We start from the raw sequence: 24,826 nt of genomic DNA, 5'->3' as shown, positions 1-24,826 counted from the left end.
TACATTCTGTCTTATTGATTTTTATTAATCAACTTCTCTTCTTAGTCGTACACTCTTGACAGAGTGGTCGTAGTTATGAACTTTTACACCGATTCCGCCGGAAAGAAATTAAAACTCGACTAACAATAAGTCATGTAATGCGCACTCTCTAAATCTAAATCAATAAAAAGTTACTGAAATGGCATAACTTACATTTACATTTACATTTACACTGATATCAGTGAATAATCACTGAATGCATCAATGACTATTCACCGATATCAGTCTAAAGTATGCTACTTCAGTGACTTTTTACTGATTCAGATTTAGAAAGCAAATATTAATCGCAAACAATCGTGTAGACGTTTGTGTGTATAAATTGAGACATTATACGATATGTAGGAGGGGCAAATATTAAGGATGTAGTTATCTGTAGAAGAGTATATAGTATGACAAAGGTCAGTGTGCATGACTGATAATACTCAATTGGCGAGATACTATGCTCAGTCGTCTTCGCAATGGCGAGCTATTCGTATCTCGGAGTTGCTTTCAGCTTTATTTTTGTTGTCACGCATAGTTTTGCTGACAACACATTATCTTTTCCTAAAGGTTTTCTATTTGGCACTGCTTCATCCGCTTATCAAATAGAAGGAGCTTGGAATGAAGGCGGTACGTAAAGAATTTCTATCCAACACTCAATGTCACTCAATTATTGAAGCATTAAGAGATGTTAGTATCTTAGGTATAAACAAGATTTATGGAATATTATATATATAGGCGTTTTCGTCAATTTTATAATTAATTTATTATGGTGTGCTTAAATTCAAAAAGGTAAGGGCGAGAATGTCTGGGACCAATTTGTACACGAACATCCAAATTTAATACGTGATGGTAGCAATGGCGATGTGGCTTGCGATTCCTATTACAAATATAAAGAAGATATACAGTTATTAAAGAACATGGGGGTACATTTTGCCTAACTATATTTTATTAAAAGCGACGATGTAACGATGTGGAATATTCGACATCAAAATATGATATTTTAGGTTGACTTTTACCGGTTTTCTCTCAGTTGGTCACGTATTTTACCAACTGGTTACGCTAATGTGATCAATCAAGAGGGACTCGATTATTATAAAAATCTTATTAATGAATTATTAGCAAATGGCATTGAACCATTTGTTACTTTGTATCATTGGGATCACCCAGTCATCTTTGAAAGCATGGGTGGATGGACCAATGAAATGATGGTTGAATGGATATCTGATTATGCAAGAGTCGTTTTCAAAGAACTCGGTCCCAAAGTTAAATATTTCATGACTATCAATGAACCTGCCGTCATTTGCAATGAAGGGTATTTCGATGGACAAAAAGCACCAGGTATCATTTCTTCATACCTAATATATTTGTTATCTAGCAAGAAACGTATAATATTTTTCTAGCGACATATTAAATAACTCTAAAAATGGAACATGCTTTTAGGAAAGAAATTAGGTTATCCTGGCAAATATTTGTGCATGCATAATATTTTGAAGGCGCATGCCAAGATTTATCATATCTATGACAAAGAATTTCGAAAAAAGCAGAAAGGTCAAATTGGCATAGTTCCCTCTTGCTCAGGCGCATTCCCCAAAAATCCTTTTGATACTACAGCAGTAGACGTACAGTTCCAATTTGATTGCGGATGGGTAGCCCATCCCATTTTTTCAAAGACTGGTGATTATCCAGCGATTATGAGAAACCAAATAGCTGAAAACAGTAAACTGGATGGTTTTCCGAAATCTATTTTGCCAGTATTTTCGCCAGAATGGGTGCAATATATTAAGTAAGAAATAGCACAAAAATATGCAATAATTAATACCGTTACTAATTAATTATCTCTTATCAGACTGACATTATCTCTCGGTTCTTATTATTTTTTCCGTTTTTTAAGAGGTACATCGGACTTTTTTGGATTGAATCATTACACTTCGAAACTTGTGGAAACAGTGCCACGATCAAAAGGACAAGCGTGGTACGATTATTCCGGCGTGAAAACAAGCATAGATCCATCATGGCCAAAAAGTGCTTCGGATTGGCTCAGAGTTAGTTAGCATAGAGGATTACATATGTATCAAACTATCAATGTTTTTCGCGCGCTTGAAACTTGGTTGTGTAAAACTTGCTAGGATTTAACCCTGATAACACATCAGGCACAATTAAATCGTACAGATGGTTTAACTTATTATGAATAATTTATTCTGTGAATTATTCATAGTTTGTAGTCAACGCCATAAATTGGAAATCAGAATCGAGTGTATTTCAGAAAATGTGCATATTCCGACAATTCGGCCGAATCGAATATAACTAGTGAAATTATGACCAATTATGGAGAAACTAGTAATTGACTATTGCTATTGAATGATGTAGTGTTACGAAGTAACGAATATGTTGCTCCACTGTGAATTAAGTTAAATATGTCGAATATCATCTTTCTTAAATACAATAAAATTACTTAAATTAAAATAATTTTTTTATTAAAAATAAAATACCGACGTGATTAAAATATTTGTATTTATGCGCAATATAAGTTTTATAAATATTTTAGGTTGTTCCCGCTGGATTTCGAGAGATTATTAAGAAGATCGCGAGTGAATATGATAACCCACCTATCTTTATTACAGAGAATGGTTTTTCTGACAGATGTTGTACTTTTGATTATTTAAGAATATCCTACTTACATTCTTATATGAAGGCAATGTTAACTGCCATTCGAGAAAGCGGATGTAATGTGAAAGGATATGCTGCTTGGAGTGTGTTAGATAATTTTGAATGGAACAAGGGTTATACGTGAGTTATTATTTGTTACATTTTTTTAAACTCTTTAAAATATGTATACATATTGTATATATATATATATGTAGGTCTAGAGGTATGTTCCGGGACTGTTTACGTTTTTTGAAATGTACAGTCCTGGAATATAACGCATATATATGTAATCAGATTCAAAAAATTGTCCCGAAACGTGCCGTAGGACATGAATTTTTTCCAGGACAGTCCTGGAAACTGCCAAATGTCCTGGAATATACCGATGTAAAAAATAAAAGTCCCGGAACATACTTCTGGACCTACATATATATATATATATATATATATATATATATATATATATATATATATATATAATGTATATATAATGTATATATATATATATATGTATATATATGTATGTATGTATGTATATATTTATTTATAAAATTATTTTCTAACAGAGAACGATTCGGCTTGGTACACGTCAACTTCACTGATCCAAATCGAACAAGAACTCCAAAATGGTCAATGAACTGGTATAAACATGTCATTGAGAATAAGAAACTTTTTATTGATGAGCTTCCAATCACAGCAAACATAGTTTAAACTGCGTGTCTAAACAGACATTATTGTTAGATAATAATGTAAAAAGATTGCTTAAATAAGTATTCCGCTAAGTGTCTAAAATATTCTTGGATTAATTTATTTGTACGTTATAATATATATTTCTGTGCCTATCTCTGAAAAAAGAAGCCGCCAGTATTATTATAATGCTGTAAAAACTACTATATCTTAAATATACATATAGATTATGAAAAATGAATTTACATACTACTATGAGATGACTAAATATATGTATGAACGATAGAACTATGAACTATAACGTATGGACGATAGATATGTCACAAGTAATATTCTTTTTTGTAATATAAGTGTAAAATATATTCCGCTCTACGATCAGTCGGATTGCAAAAAGCATCTGAGAGCAACCGTAGCAATCGCGATTCAAGAAATAAACGAAGTACAGGTTTTCAAAAAGGAGTAATCGCATATCATTACTCTCGGGAAATATCTTTTAACATGTTCAAAGCGAAAAACCTTGGCAAAGTAACGAGTGCGCTTTCAGTGGAACGAAGTAACTCATTATGGCATACAGTTTATTATTTTTATTCCTACGAACCTTCTCAATGTAGTGAATTTCAGCAGAACCCTTTCCGATCGGTTATTTTTGCGATAAGTAGTACTTTACATTAATATCGTCACTTTACGTCATATTGTTATTGACTGAAAACATTTATTGTCGAGATCCTAGTTAACAAATTGTCAAGTTTGAATTTTAATCACTTAATTTAATTCCTGAAATTTAAATTTCAATTAGTTAAATAAATTTATAAACTTTTAATCTTGTATGGAGTTTCCCGAAACGTGCATTCGTCTCGAGGCACGCGCCTTTACCAGCGTGCACCCGAGATACGATAAGATCTCGTTACGTCTTTTTATCTCCCCTCCTTTAGAATAGCCCTTCTCTTACTATTCTACAAAACCTAATATTTCACAAATTCCGAAGTTTGACGTAACAACTGATAATACTCAATTGCCGAGATACTATGCTCAGTCGTCTTCGCAATGGTGAGCTATTTGTATCTCGGAGTCGCTTTTAGCTTTATTTTTGTTGTCACGCATAGTTTTGCTGACGACACATTATCTTTTCCTAAAGATTTTCTATTTGGTACTGCTACATCCGCTTATCAAATAGAAGGAGCTTGGAATGAAGGCGGTACGTAAAGAATTTCTATCAAACGCTCAATGTCATTTAATTATTGAAGCATTAAGAGATGTTAGTACCTTAGATATAGACAAGATTTATGGAATATTATATAGGCGTTATCGTCAATTTTATAAGTAATTTATTATGGTGTGCCTAAATTCAAAAAGGTAAGGGCGAGAATGTTTGGGACCAATTTGTACACGAACATCAAAATTTAATACGTGATGGTAGCAATGGCGATGTAGCTTGCGATTCCTATCACAAATATAAAGAAGATGTACAGTTATTAAAGAACATGGGGGTACATTTTGCCTGACTATATTTTATTGAAAGCTTGTAACTATGTGGAATATTCGACATCAAAATATAATATTTTAGGTTGACTTTTACCGGTTTTCTCTCAGTTGGTCACGTATTTTACCAACTGGTTACGCTAATGTGATCAATCAAGAGGGACTCGATTATTATAAAAATCTTATTAATGAATTATTAGCAAATGGCATTGAACCATTTGTTACTTTGTATCATTGGGATCACCCAGTCATCTTTGAAAGCATGGGTGGATGGACCAATGAAATGATGGTTGAATGGATATCTGATTATGCTAGAGTCGTTTTTAAAGAACTCGGCCCTAAAGTTAAATATTTCATGACTATCAATGAACCTACCATTTGCAATCAGATGTATTACGATGGCACAAAAGCACCAGGTATCAATTCTTCATATATACCTATAATATTCGTTATCTAGCGAGAAACGTATACCTAATATTTTTCTAACAACATTAAATATCTTTAAAAATGGAACATGCTTTTAGGAAAGAAATTAGGTTATCCTGGCAAATATTTGTGCATGCATAATATTTTGAAAGCGCATGCCAAGATTTTTCATATCTACGACAAAGAATTTCGAAAACAGCAGAAAGGTCAAATTGGCATAGTTCTCTATTGTTCAGGCGCATTCCCCAAAAATCCTTTTGATACTGCAGCAGTAGACGTACAGTTCCAATTTGATTGCGGATGGGTAGCCCATCCCATTTTTTCAAAGACTGGTGATTATCCAGCGATTATGAGAAACCAAATAGCTGAAAACAGTAAACTGGATGGTTTTCCGAGATCTATTTTGCCAGTATTTTCGCCAGAATGGGTGCAATATATTAAGTAAAAAATAGCACAAAAATATGCAATAATTAATACCGTTACTAATTAATTATCTCTTATCAGACTGACATTATCTCTCGGTTCTTATTATCTCTTCCGTTTTTTAAGAGGTACATCGGACTTCTTTGGATTGAATCATTACACTTTAAAACTTGTGGAAATAGTACCACGATCAAAAGGACAAGCGTGGTACGATTATTCCGGCGTGAAAACAAGCATAGATTCATCACGGCCAAAAAGCGCTTCGGATTGGCTCAGAGTTAGTTAGCATAGAAGATTACATATGTGTCCAACTATCAATCAATTTTTGCGCGCTTGAAACTTGTTTGTGTAATACTTGCTAGGATTTAACGCTGATAACACATTAGGCACAATTAAGTCGTACAGATGGTTTAACTTATTATGAAATTCATTCTGTGAATTATTCATAGTTTGTAGTCAACGCCATAAATTGGAAATCAGAATCGAGTGTATTTCAGAAAATATGCGTATTCCGACAATTCAGCCGAATCAAATATAACTAGTGAAATTATGACCGATTATGGAGAAACTAGTAATTGACTATTGCTATTAATCGATGTAGTGTTACGAAGTAATGAATATGTTGCCCCACTGTGAATTAAGTTAAATATGTCAAATATCATCTTTCTTAAATGCAATAAAATTACACAAATTAAAATAATTTTTTCATTAAAAATAAAATACCGACGCGCGAATAAAATATTTGTATTTATGCGCAATAAGTTTTATAAATATTTCAGGTTGTTCCCGCTGGATTTCTAGAGATTATCAAGAAGATTGCGAGTGAATATGATAACCCACCTATCTTTATTACAGAGAATGGTTTTTCTGACAGATGTTGTACTTCTGATTATTTAAGAATATCTTACTTACATTCTTATATGAAGGCAATGTTAACTGCCATTCGAGAAAGTGGATGTAATGTGAAAGGATATGCTGTTTGGAGTTTGTTAGATAATTTTGAATGGAATAAGGGTTACACGTGAGTTATTATTTATTACATTTTTATGAACTTCCTTTAAAATATGTATACATATAAATTACATATATATATATATATATATATATATATATATATATATAATTATGCTCTGACAGAGAACGATTCGGCTTGGTACACGTCAACTTCACTGATCCAAATCGAACAAGAACTCCAAAATGGTCAATGAACTGGTATAAACATGTCATTGAGACTAAGAAACTTTTTATTGATGAGCTTCCAATCACAACAATTATTGTTTAAACTGCATGTCCAAACAGACATTATTGTTGAATAATAATGTAAAAAAAATTGCTTAAATAAATATTCCGCTAAGTGTCTGAAATATTCTTGGATTCATTATTTATACGTTATAATATATATTTCTGTGTCTGTCTCTGAAAAGAGAAGCCGCCAATATTATTAAGATGCTGTAAAAACTACTATGTCTCTAATATATATATACACGGAGAAAATTTTATAGTAAATATTACTATGGTGTCGCACTATAGCTGCGGACCATCAAGACGCACAAGTTTAAATGCTATAGTCTTATAGTAAAATTACTATGTCCATAGCATTTAATGCTACGATCATAGCAGATCATAGCAGATCCGCAGTTGGTGCGACAGCATAGTAACATTTAATATAAAATTTTCTCCGTGTAGATTATGCAAAATGGATTTGCATATTACTATGAAATGACTAAATATACGTATGTATGAACGATAGAACTATGAACTACAATGTATGAACGATAGAAATGTCACAAGTAATATTATTTTTTGTAATATACGTGTAGAATATATTCCGATCTACGATCAGTCGGATTGCAAAAAGCATCAGAGATCAACCGTAGCAATCGCGATTCAAGAAATAAACAAAGTACAGGTTTTCAAAAAGGAGTAATCGCATACCATTACTTTCGGGAAATATCTTTCACCATGTTCAAAGCGAAAACCTTGGCAAAGTAATGAGGGTGCTTTCAGTGGAACGAAGTAACTCATTATGGCATACAGTTTTATTATTTTTATTTTTACGAACCTTCTCAATGTAGTGAATTTTAGCAGAATCTTTTCCGAACGGTTATTCTTGCGATAAGTAGTACTTTACATTAATATCGTCACTTTACATCATATTGTTATTGATTGAAAACATTTATTGTCGGGATCCTAGTTAATAAATTGTCAAGTTTGAATTTTAATCACTTAATTTAATTTCTTAAATTTAAATTTTAATTAGTTAAATAAATTTATACATTTTTAATTTCGTATAGATTAATAGATTTTTAATCTTATCATACGTAGTAAATTAGTTCAAATATGCTATTAGCGAAGGAATAGATTCAAAGACCAAAATTTTATTACTTATTAATGTAGTTAAACGTATTCGATCGTCATATAATACAATATTAAGACAAATGTTATTATCGTTCGCGTAAATAAGATAGATGTAAGTTCCTATTTATAATGATTGACATGTTAAATTTTAAAGATTTAATACAATTTTCTTTCCAATATGCTGTGAGTGCACAGTAAAGTTGAAAAACCACGGATATATTCAACTAAGAATCATAAAATAGTAGTAACTGCATTTTGAAAAAGAAATGAGACGATATGAAATCTCTCGAAATCTTGTTAGATGCTTCTCGTTTAACGTAATTGGCTGAATTCTGTTAAACGGTAAACGGCTCTGTCGTACGAAGAGATAACCACATTTCCGCATATTGGACTCCTCCATCTGCGCGAAACCAGTGAAATCGAAAATATGATTCGCGTATGTAGTTGGATATTCTTCGTTGTTACAGTTTGCCAAACTTGTGAAGTTATAGGTACATTCCAGACTTTCAGAAATTGTACAATTGAATAAATATTGTCAGTTACAGGAAATCATGCTCATCATGTGTTTACATTACATAATTTTATGGAATCATTTTATCAAGCGCCAATTAGATAATATAAAATACTTTTCTAATAATCTTAACAATCGTAACAGATTAAATCAGCATTTTTTTCGGATCATCTGAATGCAAGTGAAAGTTATATAAGAACATATTAATGTAATATTTGGTCGGTTCAGATAACGGATATAATCGCGGAAATAAATTTAATAATTTTATAGCCAAATTTTTAATATTGCATTCAAAATTTGAACGTAACTCTCTACGCAAGTTAAACATATAATCGACCAAATATTATTCCTATTGTTAAACGTTTAAAAAATATAGATTTTACGATAAAAAAAATTTTTAATTATAATTGCCAATATCGATATATTACGTTCTCAACTTTGAATAATGCTGTCAGTTGCATATACGTGATTTTTAAAAAGATTATTATCAAGCTTATCAAGTATTTACATTATAAAATATGGAATAATTTTATCAATTAGATAATATAAGATATATCTATATATTTTTCAGATAACAATCATAACAGATTAGAGAGAGAGAGAGAGGATTTTATTCAAATTATCTGAATGTAATTGAAAATCTTATATATCGTTTCACATTATCTATATACGAGATTATCTATATACAAATATAAATGCAAGTTAAATGGAAAGTAAAATCGTCATCCATATGCAAGTGACATCATTTTACAAAGAAAGATAGATGTACGTACATAACATATATTACACATGATTAAAGTGATAATATCTGTGTGTGTAATCATATATTAAACAAAAAATCAATGTTATTTATGTACATTTGTATATAAGAAACATTCGCTATCTTATCTCGTAATCGAGATTTAAAAAGCACATGTACATACATACGTGTGACATTATGTGGAAAAAACTTAAAAACAAAAACATAACGCATTAAGAAGAATAGTTTACTCGCTTATACAGCTAACTGAATTTCGACGGTGCAATATTGTGACTGCATGCAGTCAAAGAGAAATACGTAGAGTACCAGAACGCAACTTATAATACTATCATTTCACGATTTTCCTTGTCGCAAGAGACTGACACTCTCTTGAGAACTTAGAAACAAGTTATAATTCATTGTCAAATAAGAGTAGCGTTATAGTTTGCGCACGTTTTATCTCTTTTTTCTGTGTCTCTATTTTCTATCGTGTTCTAAAAAAACATTCGAACAATAAACACTATTTTATCGTGGCTATTTATATCATTATGTCCATCCACTTTTGTCTGTTTCGCTTTTTGCAATATAAATCAATTACCATAGAATATGTTTGCTTAAGTGCTAGTGTACAACTTTGCTTTAAAGGATATTTAAGCTCTAAGCCGTAAGAAATTTACCAATCACAATGGAATGTGAGGAGAATACTCGATTGTGATTGGTCAATTTCTTACGGCTTAGAGCTTAAATACCCTTTAAAGCAAGATTGTAGACCAACACTAATGTGAAAAATATTTTCTACCGCAAATTACTAATGTATTTGCCGATAGAAATATTTTTAATATTTTTTGAAAATATTTCTAAAAGTATTAAGAAATGCAAAAAATAATCTAGCATTTTGTTTGCAACTGTTGATTACGTGTGTGTGGATACAGTAACAAACTATATTAAATAATATAGTAATTACATAATAATTTCCAAGATTTTATGTTCACCTTTTTCTCGTATCCCAAAATTCTTTATAAAATGTCTAATAGCTTTGCGTTAAATTAAAAGGACAAAGATGTATATATAGGACAAAGAGTGACACGCTCAGTTTCTGAGGACCGTCCTGTCACATTGAAATATTTTTGTAGCCCACCCCGAAAAGAAATTTACTCGCCCGTAGAAAATACGCATTCTGACAGGTAATCTCCGCGAAACATTCGACTCTGGTAAGGTCGGGGTTATATAACCTAAACAGAAAAATACGCTGGAAGCACGAAAACTTCGTTGCTAGGAACAGATAACGTTTCTTCTCTCATTCTTTCTCTTCTTCCAAGCATTCCGATGTTCCCGATAGAGTAAGGCGCACATCAGACGTAGCGTACGATGCACGGCTTTACGATACTACGTGAAAAAAGTGGATCAAAGAATTCTGTATGCGTATGCATTTTGGCGTGTTGTACAATCCGGTCGTAAGGCGTGACAGTAATTTGAAAGAATAGATATAACGTAACATCCGTTTGCTCTTTTTTTTTTTTTTAGTATTCTTCGTCTTTCAGTGATAGAAAATCGAACCAAGTGGCGTGCCAAGTAATCCGTGCTTATAAATTCTAATGTTCACTCAGACCGAATATAAAAGTTCTCGACTCTCTCTCTCTCTCTTTTGCGACTTTAACCGAAAAAATTTTCTCGCAAGTTTCTATTTTCGTTTCTCACGAACGAAAATACTTGAGCTATGAATCATTTTGCTTCGCGCGCGTGACTGATAGCTCTTTAATTTATATTTTCACGACCGAAGAAGAAGCTTTGCGAATTCTTATTCTTTCGACGAATGTGCGCTTTTCGTCGTAAGGCAGCGTAGCAAGGCGTAGGAGGAGCTAGAGTCTGATATTCAATTTTAAAAGATATTTTCTCTGGAAATGCGAGACCATCTGTCATATAGAAGTTCTAACGCAAAATTTCATTTATCTACTCTTACTCCCATTATGATCAATTTGGAGTTATACAGATCCATTGTTTACTCTCATATTACTTACGCTGCCTTTTACTGTCCCATCCATTTGGGGCTTTCTCTTAGATTTATAGGTATCCTTTCAGGAAGAGCAAATATATCCCAGTACGTACATACTCCGAGCTTTGATAACAAGGGTCGAACTTTCGGAAATAGAACACGGTATTATCGCTCTACGCGGATAACCGATCGATCCTTAAAGATAGCATTAAACATTAAACCGAGCTTTATGCACCGATTATCCGACATTCGCTAAGTCGAAGTCGCCTTATCGCAGCAACTCCTCTCATAAAGATCCCGGCACATGTATCGCTTTTAAGTCCGTATACGTGCCATGCAATTTCTCAGTTTAGAGTTTCTCGGTCGTGCTTACGAATTAATCAGCGTCCGTCTAGAGCGCTCAGTTATTGCTAATATAACAATGTTTATATCTACGAAACTATGGCATATATACATATAACTCAATCGTATTAAGTTAATCTCAAGTATATCGAAAGTTGGACATCTCGTACGAATAAATGGACGCAATTTGTTCGCGCCGTAAATCTCTATCTAAATACTGTAAACAGCACCGAGCAGTACTTTTGGTCCTTTACTCTTTAATTAGATCGTTTGCAAAGTTCCGGTTAAATTCACATTACAGCGCAACGAACGAACGAACGTTCACAGGCGTAGGTAGTAGTCGAGACTAACTTGCATAATTCAGGTCGCCAAGGTAAACGATTACGATGCTACGGCGTCTTCGCAAATTCACCAGCAGCTCGCGTTGTCAAAATATGCTCTGCTATGTTAACAGGAAACTACACAAGTAGAATCGCTGGTGTTTACCTCGGACGTAAATTTCAAATTTATTAATGGTCCTCTTGTTTTTGCCCATTCTGAATGTGTACGCGCATTTTTTGCAACTTTTTTTCTGGGCAGTTTTTTTAAATATATACAATTATGATTTGTATATTTTGATAAGTATTGAACATTTTTATAAAGCACATATAAAAACTGTTGATAAATTAAAACAGATATTCCTTGCCACGTGTTTTTAATCAATACTCTGCAAAATGATTACCTTTAATCATCTCAAACGAGTTTTAATTTTATTCTGAGTTGATAACTTTCTAGCATCTTTTGTCATTTTACTGCACTACAGATAATCATGTATTATTTATTTTTTTTTATTACGCTTTACCGTTTTCTATATTAAGTGCATTCGGGGCACCATGGGACACACACGCCACCAAGGTTGATAATAAATAGATAAGTGATGATAGGTTGATGATGTGTAATTTTTGATTGAAGAAAACATGTCAAAAAAGTTACTACTAATAGTTATTACTAAAAAAAAATTTATTTGAGTAGTGAGTTCTGACATCTTATTTGTTCTGCTCAATTCTGAACAGTGTGTCATACTCATAAGAAAACGTATGAAATAAAATTTCTTTTCAACTTTTGTAACTTTTTGTTATTGCTTGAATAAATAAACTTAGTTTTTGTGTGTGACTCATGTTTATTTCTATCAACGCAGGTTAATTTTGATTTTGGTTCAACTTACCTGTCATCTTTTCCTAGTTCTAAAAGTTAGAAAAAGATAGAAAGTAAGTTAAACCGAGATTAGAAGTTAATCTACATTGGTAGAAATGGGCATCACAGTGCTCCAGCGACCCATGGTACCCCGGAGATGGGGCACCTTGGATCATTTCTCAAAAAAATGTTTTAATTTTTTTTTTCTTAAAAACTAATTAAATTTTAAAATATACGTAGTGCTTTAATTATTTAAAAAAAATATGAGACAAAAAATCTTATATTTAAAAATACTTTTCAGAGTTTGAATATTTGTGGCTCATGGTGCCCCGGTCTTCCCTACACTAATATCAGTAAATAATCACTGAATTTATCTGTGATTATTCACCGATATCAGTCTAAAATATGCTTCTTTTCACTGATTTAAATTTAGAAAGCAAATATTAATCGCAAACAATCGTGTAGACGTTTGTGTGTATAAATTGAGGCGTTATACGGTATGTAGGAGGGGCAAATATTAAGGATGCAGTTATCTTTACTCAATTGCCGAGATACTATGCTCAGTCGTTTTCGCAATGGCAAGCTATTTGTATCTCGGAGTCGCTTTTAGCTTTATTTTTGTTGTCACGCATAGTTTTGCTGACGACACATTATCATTTCCTAAAGATTTTCTATTTGGCACTGCTACATCCGCTTATCAAATAGAAGGAGCTTGGAATGAAGGCGGTACGTAAAGAAATTCTATCCAACGCTCAATGTCATTTTATTATTGAAGCATTAAGAGATGTTAAGGTTATTGCACGTAACAAAGTTTTAATCATAATCGTAAGGCCGTAAGAAAATAGACCAATCACTCGATTATTCTTTGAGCTCAAAGAGAATAATCGACTGTGATTGGTCTATTTTCTTACACGGCCTTATGATTATAACTAAAACTTTGTTACGTGCAATGGCCTTTAGTATCTTAGGTATAGGCAATATTTATGGAATATTATATAGGCGTATTCGCCAATTTTATAATTAATATATTATGGTGTGCTTAAATTCAAAAAGGTAAGGGCGAAAATGTTTGGGATCACTTTGTACACGAACATCCAAATTTAATAAGTGATGGTAGCAATGGCGATGTGGCTTGTGATTCCTATCACAAATATAAAGAAGATGTACAGTTATTAAAGGACATGGGGGTACATTTTGCCTGACTATATTTTATTAAAAGCTTTTAACAATGTGGAATATTCGACATCAAAATATAATATTTTAGGTTGACTTTTACCGGTTTTCTCTCAGTTGGTCACGTATCTTACCAACTGGTTACGCTAATGTGGTCAATCAAAAGGGACTCAATTATTATAAAAATCTTATTAATGAATTATTAGCAAATGGCATTGAACCATTTGTTACTTTGTATCATTGGGATCACCCAGTCATCTTTGAAAGCATGGGTGGATGGACCAATGAAATGATGGTTGAATGGATATCTGATTATGCAAGAGTCGTTTTCAAAGAACTCGGCCCCAAAGTTAAATATTTCATGACTATCAATGAACCTAACATCATTTGCCATAACATGTATTACGATGGCACTTTATTAGCACCAGGTATCAATTATTCATACCTATAATATTTGTTATCCAGCGAGAAACGTATAATATTTTTCTAGCGACATTAAATATTTAAAAAAATGGATCACACTTTTAGGAAAGAAATTAGGTTATCCTGGCAAATATTTGTGCGTGCATAATATTTTGAAAGCGCATGCCAAGATTTATCATATCTACGACAAAGAATTTCGAAAACAGCAGAAAGGTCATATAGGCTTAGTTCCCGCTTGCACAGGCGCATTTCCCAAAAACCCTTTTGATACTACAGCAGTAGACGTACATTTCCAATTTGACTGCGGATGGATGGCCCATCCCGTTTATTCAAAGACTGGTGATTATCCAGCGATCATGAGACAGCGCATAGCTGAAAACAGTAAATTGGATGGTTTTCCGAGATCTATTTTGCCAGTATTTTCGCCAGAATGGGTGCAATATATCAAGTAAAAAATATAATAAAAATATACAATAATTAATGCCATTACTAATTAATTACAGACTGATATTATCTCTCGATTATTATCTTTTTTCCGTTTTTTAAGAGGTACATCGGATTTCTTTGCATTGAATCATTACTCTTCGAAACTTGTGGAAACAGTGCCACGATCAAAAGGACAAGCGTGGTACGATTATTCCGGCGTGAAAACAAGCATAGATCCATCATGGCCAAAAAGCGCTTCGGATGGGCTCAGAGTTAGTTAGCACAGAAGATCACATATATGTATCAAACTATCAATCAATTTTCCTGCACTCAAAACTTGTTTGTGTAAGACTTGCTAGGAGATTTAACTCTGATAAAAGTACAGATGGATTAACTTATTATTATATTCATTTTGTGAATTATTCATAGTTTGTAATCAACGCCATGAATTGGAAATCGGAATTGAGTGTATTTCAGAAAATATGCATATTCCGACAATTCGGCCGAATCGATTATAACTAGTGAAATTATGTCCGATTATGGAGAAACTAGTAATTGACTATTGCTATTAAATGATGTAGTGTTACGAAGTAACGAATATATTGCCCTACTGTGAATTAAGTTTTTGTCGAATATCATCTTTCTTAAATACAATAAAATTACGTAAATTAAAATAATTTTTTTATTAAAAATAAAATACCGACGCGAATAGAATATTTGTATTTTGCGCAATAAATTTTATAAATATTTTAGGTTATTCCCGCTGGGTTTCGAGAGATTATCAAGAAGATTGCGAGTGAATATGATAACCCACCTATCTTTATTATGGAGAATGGTTTTTCTGACAGATGTTGTATTTTTGATTATTTAAGAATATCCTACTTACATTCTTATATGAAGGCAATGTTAACTGCCATTCGAGAAAGCGGATGTAATGTGAAAGGATATGCTGCTTGGAGTTTCTTAGATAATTTTGAATGGAGAAAGGGTTATACGTGAGTTATTATTTGTTACATTTTTATGAACTTCCTTTAAAATATGTATACATAAAAATTATATATATATATATATATATATATATATATATATATATAAAAAATTATGTTCTGACAGAGTACGGTTCGGCTTGGTACACGTCAACTTCACTGATCCAAATCGAACAAGAATTCCAAAACGGTCAATGAACTGGTATAAAAATGTGATTGAGACTAAGAAACTTATTAATGATGAGCTTCCAATCGCAGCAAATATTGTTTAAACTGCATGTCTAAACAGACATTATTGTTCGATAATAATAATGTAAAAAGATTAAATAAATATTCCGCTAAGTGTCTGAAATATTCTTGGATTAATTATTTATACTTTATAATATATATTTCTGTGTCTATATCTCTGAAAAGAGAAGACGCCAGTATTATTAAGATGCTGTAAAAACTACTATGTCTCAAATATATATATCTATAGATTATGTAAAATGGATTTGCATGCTAATAAAAATGACTAAATATATGGATGAACGACAGAACTATGAACTATAATGTATGAACGATAGAAATGTCACAAGTAATATTATTTTTTGTAATATACGTGTAAAATATATTTTGATTTACGATCAGTCGGATTGCAAAAAGCATCATAGAGCAACCGTAGCAATCGCGATTCAAGAAATAAACGAAGTACAGGTTTTCAAAAAGGAGTAATTGCATACCATTACTCTCGGGAAATATCTTTCACTATGTTCAAAGCGAAAACCTTGGCAAAGTAGCGAGTGCGCTTTCAGTGGAACGAAGTAACTCATTATGGCATACAGTTTATTATTTTTATTCCTACGAACCTTCTCAATTTAGTGAACTCTTTCCGAACGGTTATTCTTGCGATAAGTAGTACTTTACATTAATATCGTCATTTTACGTCATATTGTTATTGATTGAAAACATTTATTGTCGAGATCCTAGTTAATAAACTGTCATCTTAATTTAATTTCTTAAATTTAAATTTTAATTAGTTAAATAAATTTATAAATTTTTAATCTCGTATAGATAAATATATTTTTAATCTTATCATATATAATAAATTAGTTCAAATATGCTATTAGCGAAGGAATAGATTCAAAGATTAACATTTTATTACTTATTAATGTGGTTGAAACATATTATTTGTCATATAATACAATATTAAGACAAATGTTATTATTGTTCGCATGGATAAGATAGATTTAAGTACCTATTTCCTTCACATTTTTGAATATTACAAAAAGAGAACTTTCATGTAAATCTAATGATTGACATGTTAAATTTTAAAGATTTAATACAATTTTCTTTCTAATATGCTGTGAGTGCACATGAGTAAAGTTGAAAAACTTGAGATATATTCAACTAAGAATCATAAAATAGTAGTATCTGCGTTTTGAAAAAGAAATTAGACGATATGAAATCTGTCGAAATCTTGTTAGATGCTTCTCGTTTAACGTAATTGGTTGAATTCTGTTAAACAGTAAACGGCTCTGTCGTATAAAGAGAACCACATTTTCGCATATTGGACTCCTCCATCTGCGCGACACCAGTAAAATAAAAAATATGATTCGCGTATATGGTTCCATTCTTCGTTGTTACAGTTTGCCAAACTTGTGAAACTAGGTATATTCCAGACTTTCAAAAATTGTACGATTGAATAAATATATTGTCACTTACAGGAAATCATGCTCATCAAGTGCTTATATTACATAATTTATATGGAATTATTTTATCAAGCACCAATTACTCAGATGATATAAGACACTTTTCTGATAACCTTAACAATCGTAACAGATTAGATCAGCATTTTATTTAATATTTGGTCGGTTCAGATAACGGGAAAATAAAGTTAATTTTATAGCCGAATTTATAATATTGCACCCGAAATTTGAACGTAACTGTCGACACAAGTTAAACATATAACTGACCAAATATTCCTATTGACCTATTTTTAAACATTTAAAAAATATAGATTTTACAATAAAAAAATAATTTTAATTACAGTTGCATATATCGATATATTACGTTCTCAACTTTGAATAATGCTATCAGTTGCATACGTGATTTTTAAGAAAGTTACTATCAAGTTTATCAAGTGTTTACATTATATAATTTATATGAAATAATTTTATCAATTAGATAATATAAGATATATGTATTTTTCGGATAGCAATCTTAACAGATTAAAGAGAGATCAGCATTTGATTCAGATTATCTGAATGTAATTAAACTTCTCAACTTTGAATAATGCTGTCAGTTGCATAAGTGATTTTTAAAAAGATTACTATCAAGTTTATCAGGTGTTTACATTATATAATTTATATAAAATAATTTTATCAATTAGATAATATAAGAAAAAACTTTTTTTCGGAAAGCAATATTAACAGATTAGAGAGAGATCAGCATTTGATTCGGATTATCTGAATGTAATTGAAAGTCTTATATATTGTTTTACATCTATATACGAGAAACAAATATAAATGCAAGTTAAACGAAAAATAAAATCGTCATCCATATGCAAGTGTCATAATTTTGTAACGAAAAATACGTGACATACGTACATAACATATTACACATGATTAAAGTGATAATATCTGTGTGTAATAATATATCAAACAAAAAATCAATGTAATTTATGTACATTGCAAATATATACATGTAAAAAACACTTTGCTATCTTATCTGGTAATCGAGATCTAAAAAGCACACGTATGTACATACATACTTATGACATTAAGGCATTAAGGGGATTTTATAGCGACGGCCGAACTTCCTCGATGTCGATAATGTCAACATTTTTAATATTGTTTTCTATGTTATAAATCTATATCTGTCCTTGTCTAACGAGAGGCATCTGTCTTTGTTCGATTGCTTGCTCTCGCTACACGCAATACTGCTTATCCTATCAACCTGAATGTGCTTTTGCACATATAGAAGTTAAATACACTAAACTTTTTTTCTAGGCTTTCAATCTTAGTTCTAATTGCACGATATTGTTCTTAAATGTTTTCCCTAGGTCCCACCGTATCTCATTTTGTATATATAACCTGCAGTATTTTTGTATAAGCAAATATTGTCGTCAGTAACAGCTCTATATGCTCAAATTTTTAATTTTTTTTTGTTTTTGATGTAAAGTTGACCAGACAGACTTACATTTTTGTACATACGTACTTCAATTCTGTAAAAGAATTTTGCAATTCCGCAAAGTCAATTAAAAGTTTAATGCATTTAACTAAATGTCGGTAACGACTGCCACTTTAGGATCCCCTTAAGTGCAAAAAACCTAAAAACAAAAACATAACGCATTAAGGAAGAATAGTTCACTCGCTTATACAGCTAAACTAAACTCCGAAGGTGCAATATCGTGACTGTAGTCAAAGAGAAATACAGAGAGTACCAGGATGCAACTTATAATTCTATCACTTCACACTCTCTAGAGAACTTAGAAACAAGTTAGAATTTCTGAATTCAGTGATTATTCACCGATATCAGTATAAAGTATGCTGCTTTTCACTGATTCAGATTTAGAAAGCAAATATTAATCGCAAACAATCGTGTAGATAAATTGTTTATCTGTATTGTTTGTGTGTATAAATTGAGGCGTTATACGGTATGTAGGAGGGGCAAATATTAAGGATGCAGTTATCTTTAGAAGAGTACGTAGAGAGATCAGTGTGCATGAATAGTAATACTCAATTGCCGAGATACTATATGCTCAGTCGTTTTCGCAATGGCAAGCTATTTGTATCTCGGAGTCGCTTTCAGTTTTATTTTTGTTGTCACGCATAGTTTTGCTGACGACACATTATCTTTTCCTAAAGATTTTCTATTTGGCACTGCTACATCCGCTTATCAAATAGAAGGAGCTTGGAATGAAGGCGGTACGTAAAGAATTTCTATCCAACGCTCAATGTCATTTAATTATTGAAGCATTAAGAGATGTTAGTATCTTAGGTACAGACAGGATTTATGGAATATTACACATAGGTGTTTTCGTCAATTTTATAAGTAATTTATTATGGTGTGTTTAAATTCAAAAAGGTAAGGGCGAGAATGTTTGGGACCACTTTGTACACGAACATCAAAATTTAATACGTGATGGTAGCAATGGCGATGTGGCTTGCGATTCCTATCACAAATATAAAGAAGATGTACAGTTATTAAAGAACATGGGGGTACATTTTGCCTGACTATATTTTATTAAAAGCTTATAACGATATGGAATATTCGACATCAAAATATAATATTTTAGGTTGACTTTTACCGGTTTTCTCTCAGTTGGTCACGTATTTTACCAACTGGTTACGCTAATGTGATCAATCAAGAGGGACTCGATTATTATAAAAATCTTATTAATGAATTATTAGCAAATGGCATTGAACCATTTGTTACTTTGTATCATTGGGATCACCCAGTCATCTTTGAAAGCATGGGTGGATGGACCAATGAAATGATGGTTGAATGGATATCTGATTATGCAAGAGTCGTTTTCAAAGAACTCGGCCCCAAAGTTAAATATTTCATGACTATCAATGAACCTACCATCATTTGCAATAACTTTTATTACAATGGCACTTTATTAGCACCAGGTATCAATTCTTCATACCTATAATATTTGTTTTCTAGCGAGAAACGTATAATATTTTTCTAGCGACATTAAATATCTCTAAAAATGGAACATGCTTTTAGGAAAGAAATTAGGTTATCCGGGCAAATATTTGTGCATGCATAATATTTTGAAGGCGCATGCCAAGATTTATCATATCTACGACAAAGAATTTCGAAAACAGCAGAAAGGTCAAATTGGCATAGTTCCCACTTGCTCAGGCGCATTCCCCAAAAATCCTTTTGATACTACAGCAGTAGACGTAGACTTTCAATTTGATTGCGGATGGGTGGCCCATCCCATTTTTTCAAAGACTGGTGATTATCCAGCGATCATGAGAAACCACATAGCTGAAAACAGTAAACTGGATGGTTTTCCGAGATCTATTTTGCCAATATATTCGCCAGAATGGGTGCAATATATCAAGTAAAAAATATAGCAAAAATATGCAATAATTAATACCGTTACTAATTAATTACTGACTGATATTATCTTTTGGTTCTTATTATCTTTTCCGTTTTTTAAGAGGTACATCGGACTTCTTTGCATTGAATCATTACACTTCGAGACTTGTGGAAACAGTGCCACGATCAAAAGGGCAAGCGTTGTACGATTATTCCGGCGTGAAAAGAAGCATAGATCCATCATGGCCAAAAAGCGCTTCGGATTGGGGAGTTAGTATCAAACTATCAATCAATTTTCACGCGCTTGAAACTTGTTTGTGTAAGACTTGCTAGGATTTAACCCTGATAACACATCAGGCACAATTAAGTCGTACAGATGGTTTAACTTATATTATGAATAATTCATTCTGTGAATTATTCATAGTTTGTAGTCAACGCCATAAATTGGAAATCAGTATCGAGTGTATTTCAGAAAATATGCATATTCCGACAATTCGGCCGAATCAAATGTAATTAGTAAAATTATGACCGATTATGGAGAAATTAGTAATTGACTATTGCTATTAAATGATGTAGTGTTACGAAGTAACGAATATGTTGCCCCACTGTGAATTAAGTTAAATTTGTCGAATATCATATTTCTTAAATACAATAAAATTACATAAATTAAAATTTTTTTATTAAAAATAAAATACCGACGTGAATAAAATATTTGTATTTATGCGCAATAAGTTTTATAAATATTTTAGGTTGTTGCCGCTGGATTTCGAGAGATTATCAAAAAGATTGCGAGTGAATATGATAACCCACCTATCTTTATTACAGAGAATGGTTTTTCTGACAGATGTTGTACTTTTGATTATTTAAGAATATCCTACTTACATTCTTATATGAAGGCAATGTTAACTGCCATTCGAGAAAGCGGATGTAATGTGAAAGGATATGCTGCTTGGAGTTTGTTAGATAATTTTGAATGGACCAGTGGTTATACGTGAGTTATTATTTGTTACATTTTTATGAACTTCCTGTAAAATATGTATACATAAAAATTATATATATAATATAAAATTATGTTCTGACAGAGTACGGTTCGGCTTGGTACACGTCAACTTCACTGATCCAAATCGAACAAGAACTCCAAAATGGTCAATGAACTGGTATAAACATGTGATTGAGACTAAGAAACTTTTTATTGACGAGCTTCCAATCGCAGCAAATATTGTTTAAACTGCATGTTTAAAGAGACATTATTGTTGGATAATAATGTATAAGGAGATTACCTTGTCGCAAGAGACTGACACTCTCTAGAGAACTTAGAAACAAGTTAGAATTCATTGTCAAATAAGAGCAACGTTATAATTTGCGCACGTTTTATATCTTTTTTTTCTGTCTCTTTTTTCTATCGAGTAATAAGAAAACATTCAAACAATAAACACTATTTTATCATGGCAATTTATATCATTATGTTCATCCACTTTTGTCCGTTTCGCTTTTTGCAATATAAATCAATTACTATAGAATATATTTGTTTAATGTAAAAAATATTTTCTACCGCAAATTACTGACGTATTTGCCAATAGAAATATTTTCAATATTTCTTAATAATATTTCTAACAGTTTTAAGAAGTGCAGGAAATAATCTAGCATTTTGTTTGCAACTATTGATTACGTGAGAAATTATAATAGCGAAATTCAGGTTACGGTAACAAACTATATTAATTAACATAATAATTACATAATAATTTTCAAGATTTCATATTCACCTTTTTTTCGTAACCCAAAGTTTTTTATAAAATGTCTAATAGCTTTGCGTTAAATTAAAAAGACAAAGACGTATGTATAAAACGAAGAGTAACACGTTTAGTTTCTGAGGACCGTCCTGCCGCGTTGAAATATTTTTTTAGCTCACCCCGAAAAGAAATTTACTCGCCCGTAGAAAATACGCATTCTGACAGGTAATCTCCGCGAAACATTCGATGAATAAATATTAAATTTAAAACGCATGTGGCAATTGTAATGCATTTTTTATTTTTTTTTGCAATTTTATATTTTATTTTGCACTTTCTATTTTGCAATATAACATATACTGACATAATATTTAAATAATTTAAAAATTTTAATTTTTATTTAAATTTTAAAAAAATTATATTCTAAAATAACATTATATAATATATTAAACGTTCTTATCAAAACAATACATAGACGATGGTTAAACATTAAAAATTATGTTGATATGACACATATAGTGTTTTAGAAACAATAGTTAATAGTTTCATTGTTTGACGTCTATTAGCGGAGTTAATAATTCTAATCTTCGTAACAAGTAATTTGTATCACGAAAACTTACACACATGTATACGTTTCGCTATATGTAGTACGAACAGCAATTTGGTTGTACAATAATGGCATGACGGAAAAATTTTGTTTTTAAATTTACCCTGAAATCATGGTAGTTGTGGGACAACATGTACCACCAAGACTTTTATGCGAGCTATTCTGATTAATATCGACCATAATAATAAATATTAATATAGCTATTACATTAAAATGTAAAATATGTTTGATTAATTTTACTAAAATATATCTAGGAAATTTCAATTGAATTTTTCAAAATGTACCTTATCTGCTTGGTAATTTTTATTACGTTGTTCGGAAAATGTCTTTTGTATATTTTAAAAATTCCTTGGTTGCCAAGTTATCGTAAGTTTATAGTAAATTTAAGGGTAAAACAAAGGGTATAACAAAAAATTCTCTCCATGTAGAAACTCATATTTTCAATAATTATCGAATTATAATTTGTGACCATAATATATTAGTAAAGTACAACAATTAATGCCATTGCCTAAAATTTCGTTTTATAATAAATAATGATACCTACACAATTTTATACAAAATGATCAATTAAAGTTAATTTATTAGATATCTAAGCAATTATAATATCAAATTTATTGTAATTACTCATTAAGATTTTTATGTTTACACAATCACGTGTAATCCGTATGATAAATTGCAATGTTGTTACCAGGAAATATTTCTCGTAATCTTATAATACGAAACAGTAACCAAAGAATATGATAGATAGTGTGAGGGACACGTAATAATTCAAGAAAGAATAACGGTCCATCTTCGTTTAATCCGATGCCAGGTTTATATTCTCTTGCGCTGGATAGATCGTATTCCTAGTAGATGAGATAAGGCGTTAAAACAAAAGCGAGTAGGTTGGGGAACGGCGAGGGGTGATGCTGGTGAATGCTTTCTAGTGCCTATCTCGTTTATACAGCTTTCTATGCACACCGCCGGTTAATAAAAAAAGAAAGAGGCACGGAAATAACAGATCGCGCTTCGGCAAGCAGAATCTCATGTAATTACCCAGGAGCGTCGTTGTACGTGCACTCGTATCACGTTCATCGATGCTCCGTGGAGAACATACTCAAAGCCCGCTAACGAAAGGCAAGCGCGACACGTAAAAATAAATCTTCAAGATCGATGACACTGATTTACTCGCTATGCACGTAGTTAAAAATAAATTGTATGTCCTGCAATTAATATTTAAGTTTTGCTTCGTCAAGATATTCTTATCTCAACGCGTTTATCTTAATCGATCTCAATTTCAAAAGCGGATAATATATGTCGACGCCGATACCGAACGTATATTGTTACCGTATAATCGAATAATCGTCAGTATTCCCAGGTATCTTTGGTCATTCAATATCGGTTTCGCGGATGTTAATTGCACCCACGCGATGTGTATACTGCATCATCCCCATGCACACAATAATTTACGCATAATTGGTACAATTTGGATAACTCGCAGCGTATCAAATTATACCTACCGTGTAAACACACGCGAACCCGCGCACGCATAGTCCGTAACTCGATAATTATGTATTCGTACATATTAACGCGGGCCGCGCGAGCCGACTCGACGATTTCGGCAAAATACTAAGAGATGTCTAGACAGGAATATGCATACGCGCCAGCAACTC

The 24,826-nt window shown here is 31.9% G+C and overlaps 4 protein-coding genes across 4 annotated transcripts; all 4 read left to right on the top strand.

The window, feature by feature from the left end:
- The first annotated feature begins 497 nt into the window (after positions 1–497).
- On the top strand, positions 498–3,592 carry LOC139814662 (myrosinase 1-like). Its single transcript, XM_071781091.1, has 7 exons — positions 498–648; positions 811–944; positions 1,026–1,359; positions 1,462–1,804; positions 1,913–2,063; positions 2,567–2,808; positions 3,231–3,592. The coding sequence occupies exons 1-7, from the start codon at positions 498–500 to the stop codon at positions 3,373–3,375; spliced, it is 1,500 nt and encodes a 499-aa protein (XP_071637192.1). The 3' UTR covers positions 3,376–3,592.
- Positions 3,593–3,740: 148 nt separating this feature from the next.
- On the top strand, positions 3,741–6,982 carry LOC139814663 (myrosinase 1-like). Its single transcript, XM_071781092.1, has 7 exons — positions 3,741–4,546; positions 4,705–4,838; positions 4,916–5,246; positions 5,355–5,697; positions 5,806–5,956; positions 6,459–6,700; positions 6,817–6,982. The coding sequence occupies exons 1-7, from the start codon at positions 4,396–4,398 to the stop codon at positions 6,959–6,961; spliced, it is 1,497 nt and encodes a 498-aa protein (XP_071637193.1). The 5' UTR covers positions 3,741–4,395; the 3' UTR covers positions 6,962–6,982.
- A 4,494-nt stretch (positions 6,983–11,476) lies between these two features.
- On the top strand, positions 11,477–16,136 carry LOC139814853 (myrosinase 1-like). Its single transcript, XM_071781344.1, has 7 exons — positions 11,477–13,521; positions 13,849–13,982; positions 14,060–14,396; positions 14,497–14,839; positions 14,939–15,089; positions 15,571–15,812; positions 15,931–16,136. The coding sequence occupies exons 1-7, from the start codon at positions 13,371–13,373 to the stop codon at positions 16,073–16,075; spliced, it is 1,503 nt and encodes a 500-aa protein (XP_071637445.1). The 5' UTR covers positions 11,477–13,370; the 3' UTR covers positions 16,076–16,136.
- Positions 16,137–18,946: 2,810 nt separating this feature from the next.
- Positions 18,947–22,309, top strand: LOC139814626 (myrosinase 1-like). The gene is made up of 7 exons (XM_071781041.1): positions 18,947–19,711; positions 19,872–20,005; positions 20,083–20,419; positions 20,520–20,862; positions 20,963–21,110; positions 21,590–21,831; positions 21,923–22,309. Exons 1-7 carry the CDS (start codon positions 19,561–19,563, stop codon positions 22,065–22,067), a joined length of 1,500 nt encoding a protein of 499 aa, XP_071637142.1. The 5' UTR covers positions 18,947–19,560; the 3' UTR covers positions 22,068–22,309.
- Positions 22,310–24,826: the final 2,517 nt, after the last annotated feature.

The sequence above is a fragment of the Temnothorax longispinosus genome, chromosome 6 (assembly GCF_030848805.1).
Source record: "Temnothorax longispinosus isolate EJ_2023e chromosome 6, Tlon_JGU_v1, whole genome shotgun sequence".
Classification (NCBI taxonomy): domain Eukaryota; kingdom Metazoa; phylum Arthropoda; class Insecta; order Hymenoptera; family Formicidae; genus Temnothorax; species Temnothorax longispinosus.
The sequence above is the reverse complement of the archived record's forward strand: the minus strand, read 5'-3'. Positions and strand labels throughout refer to the sequence as shown.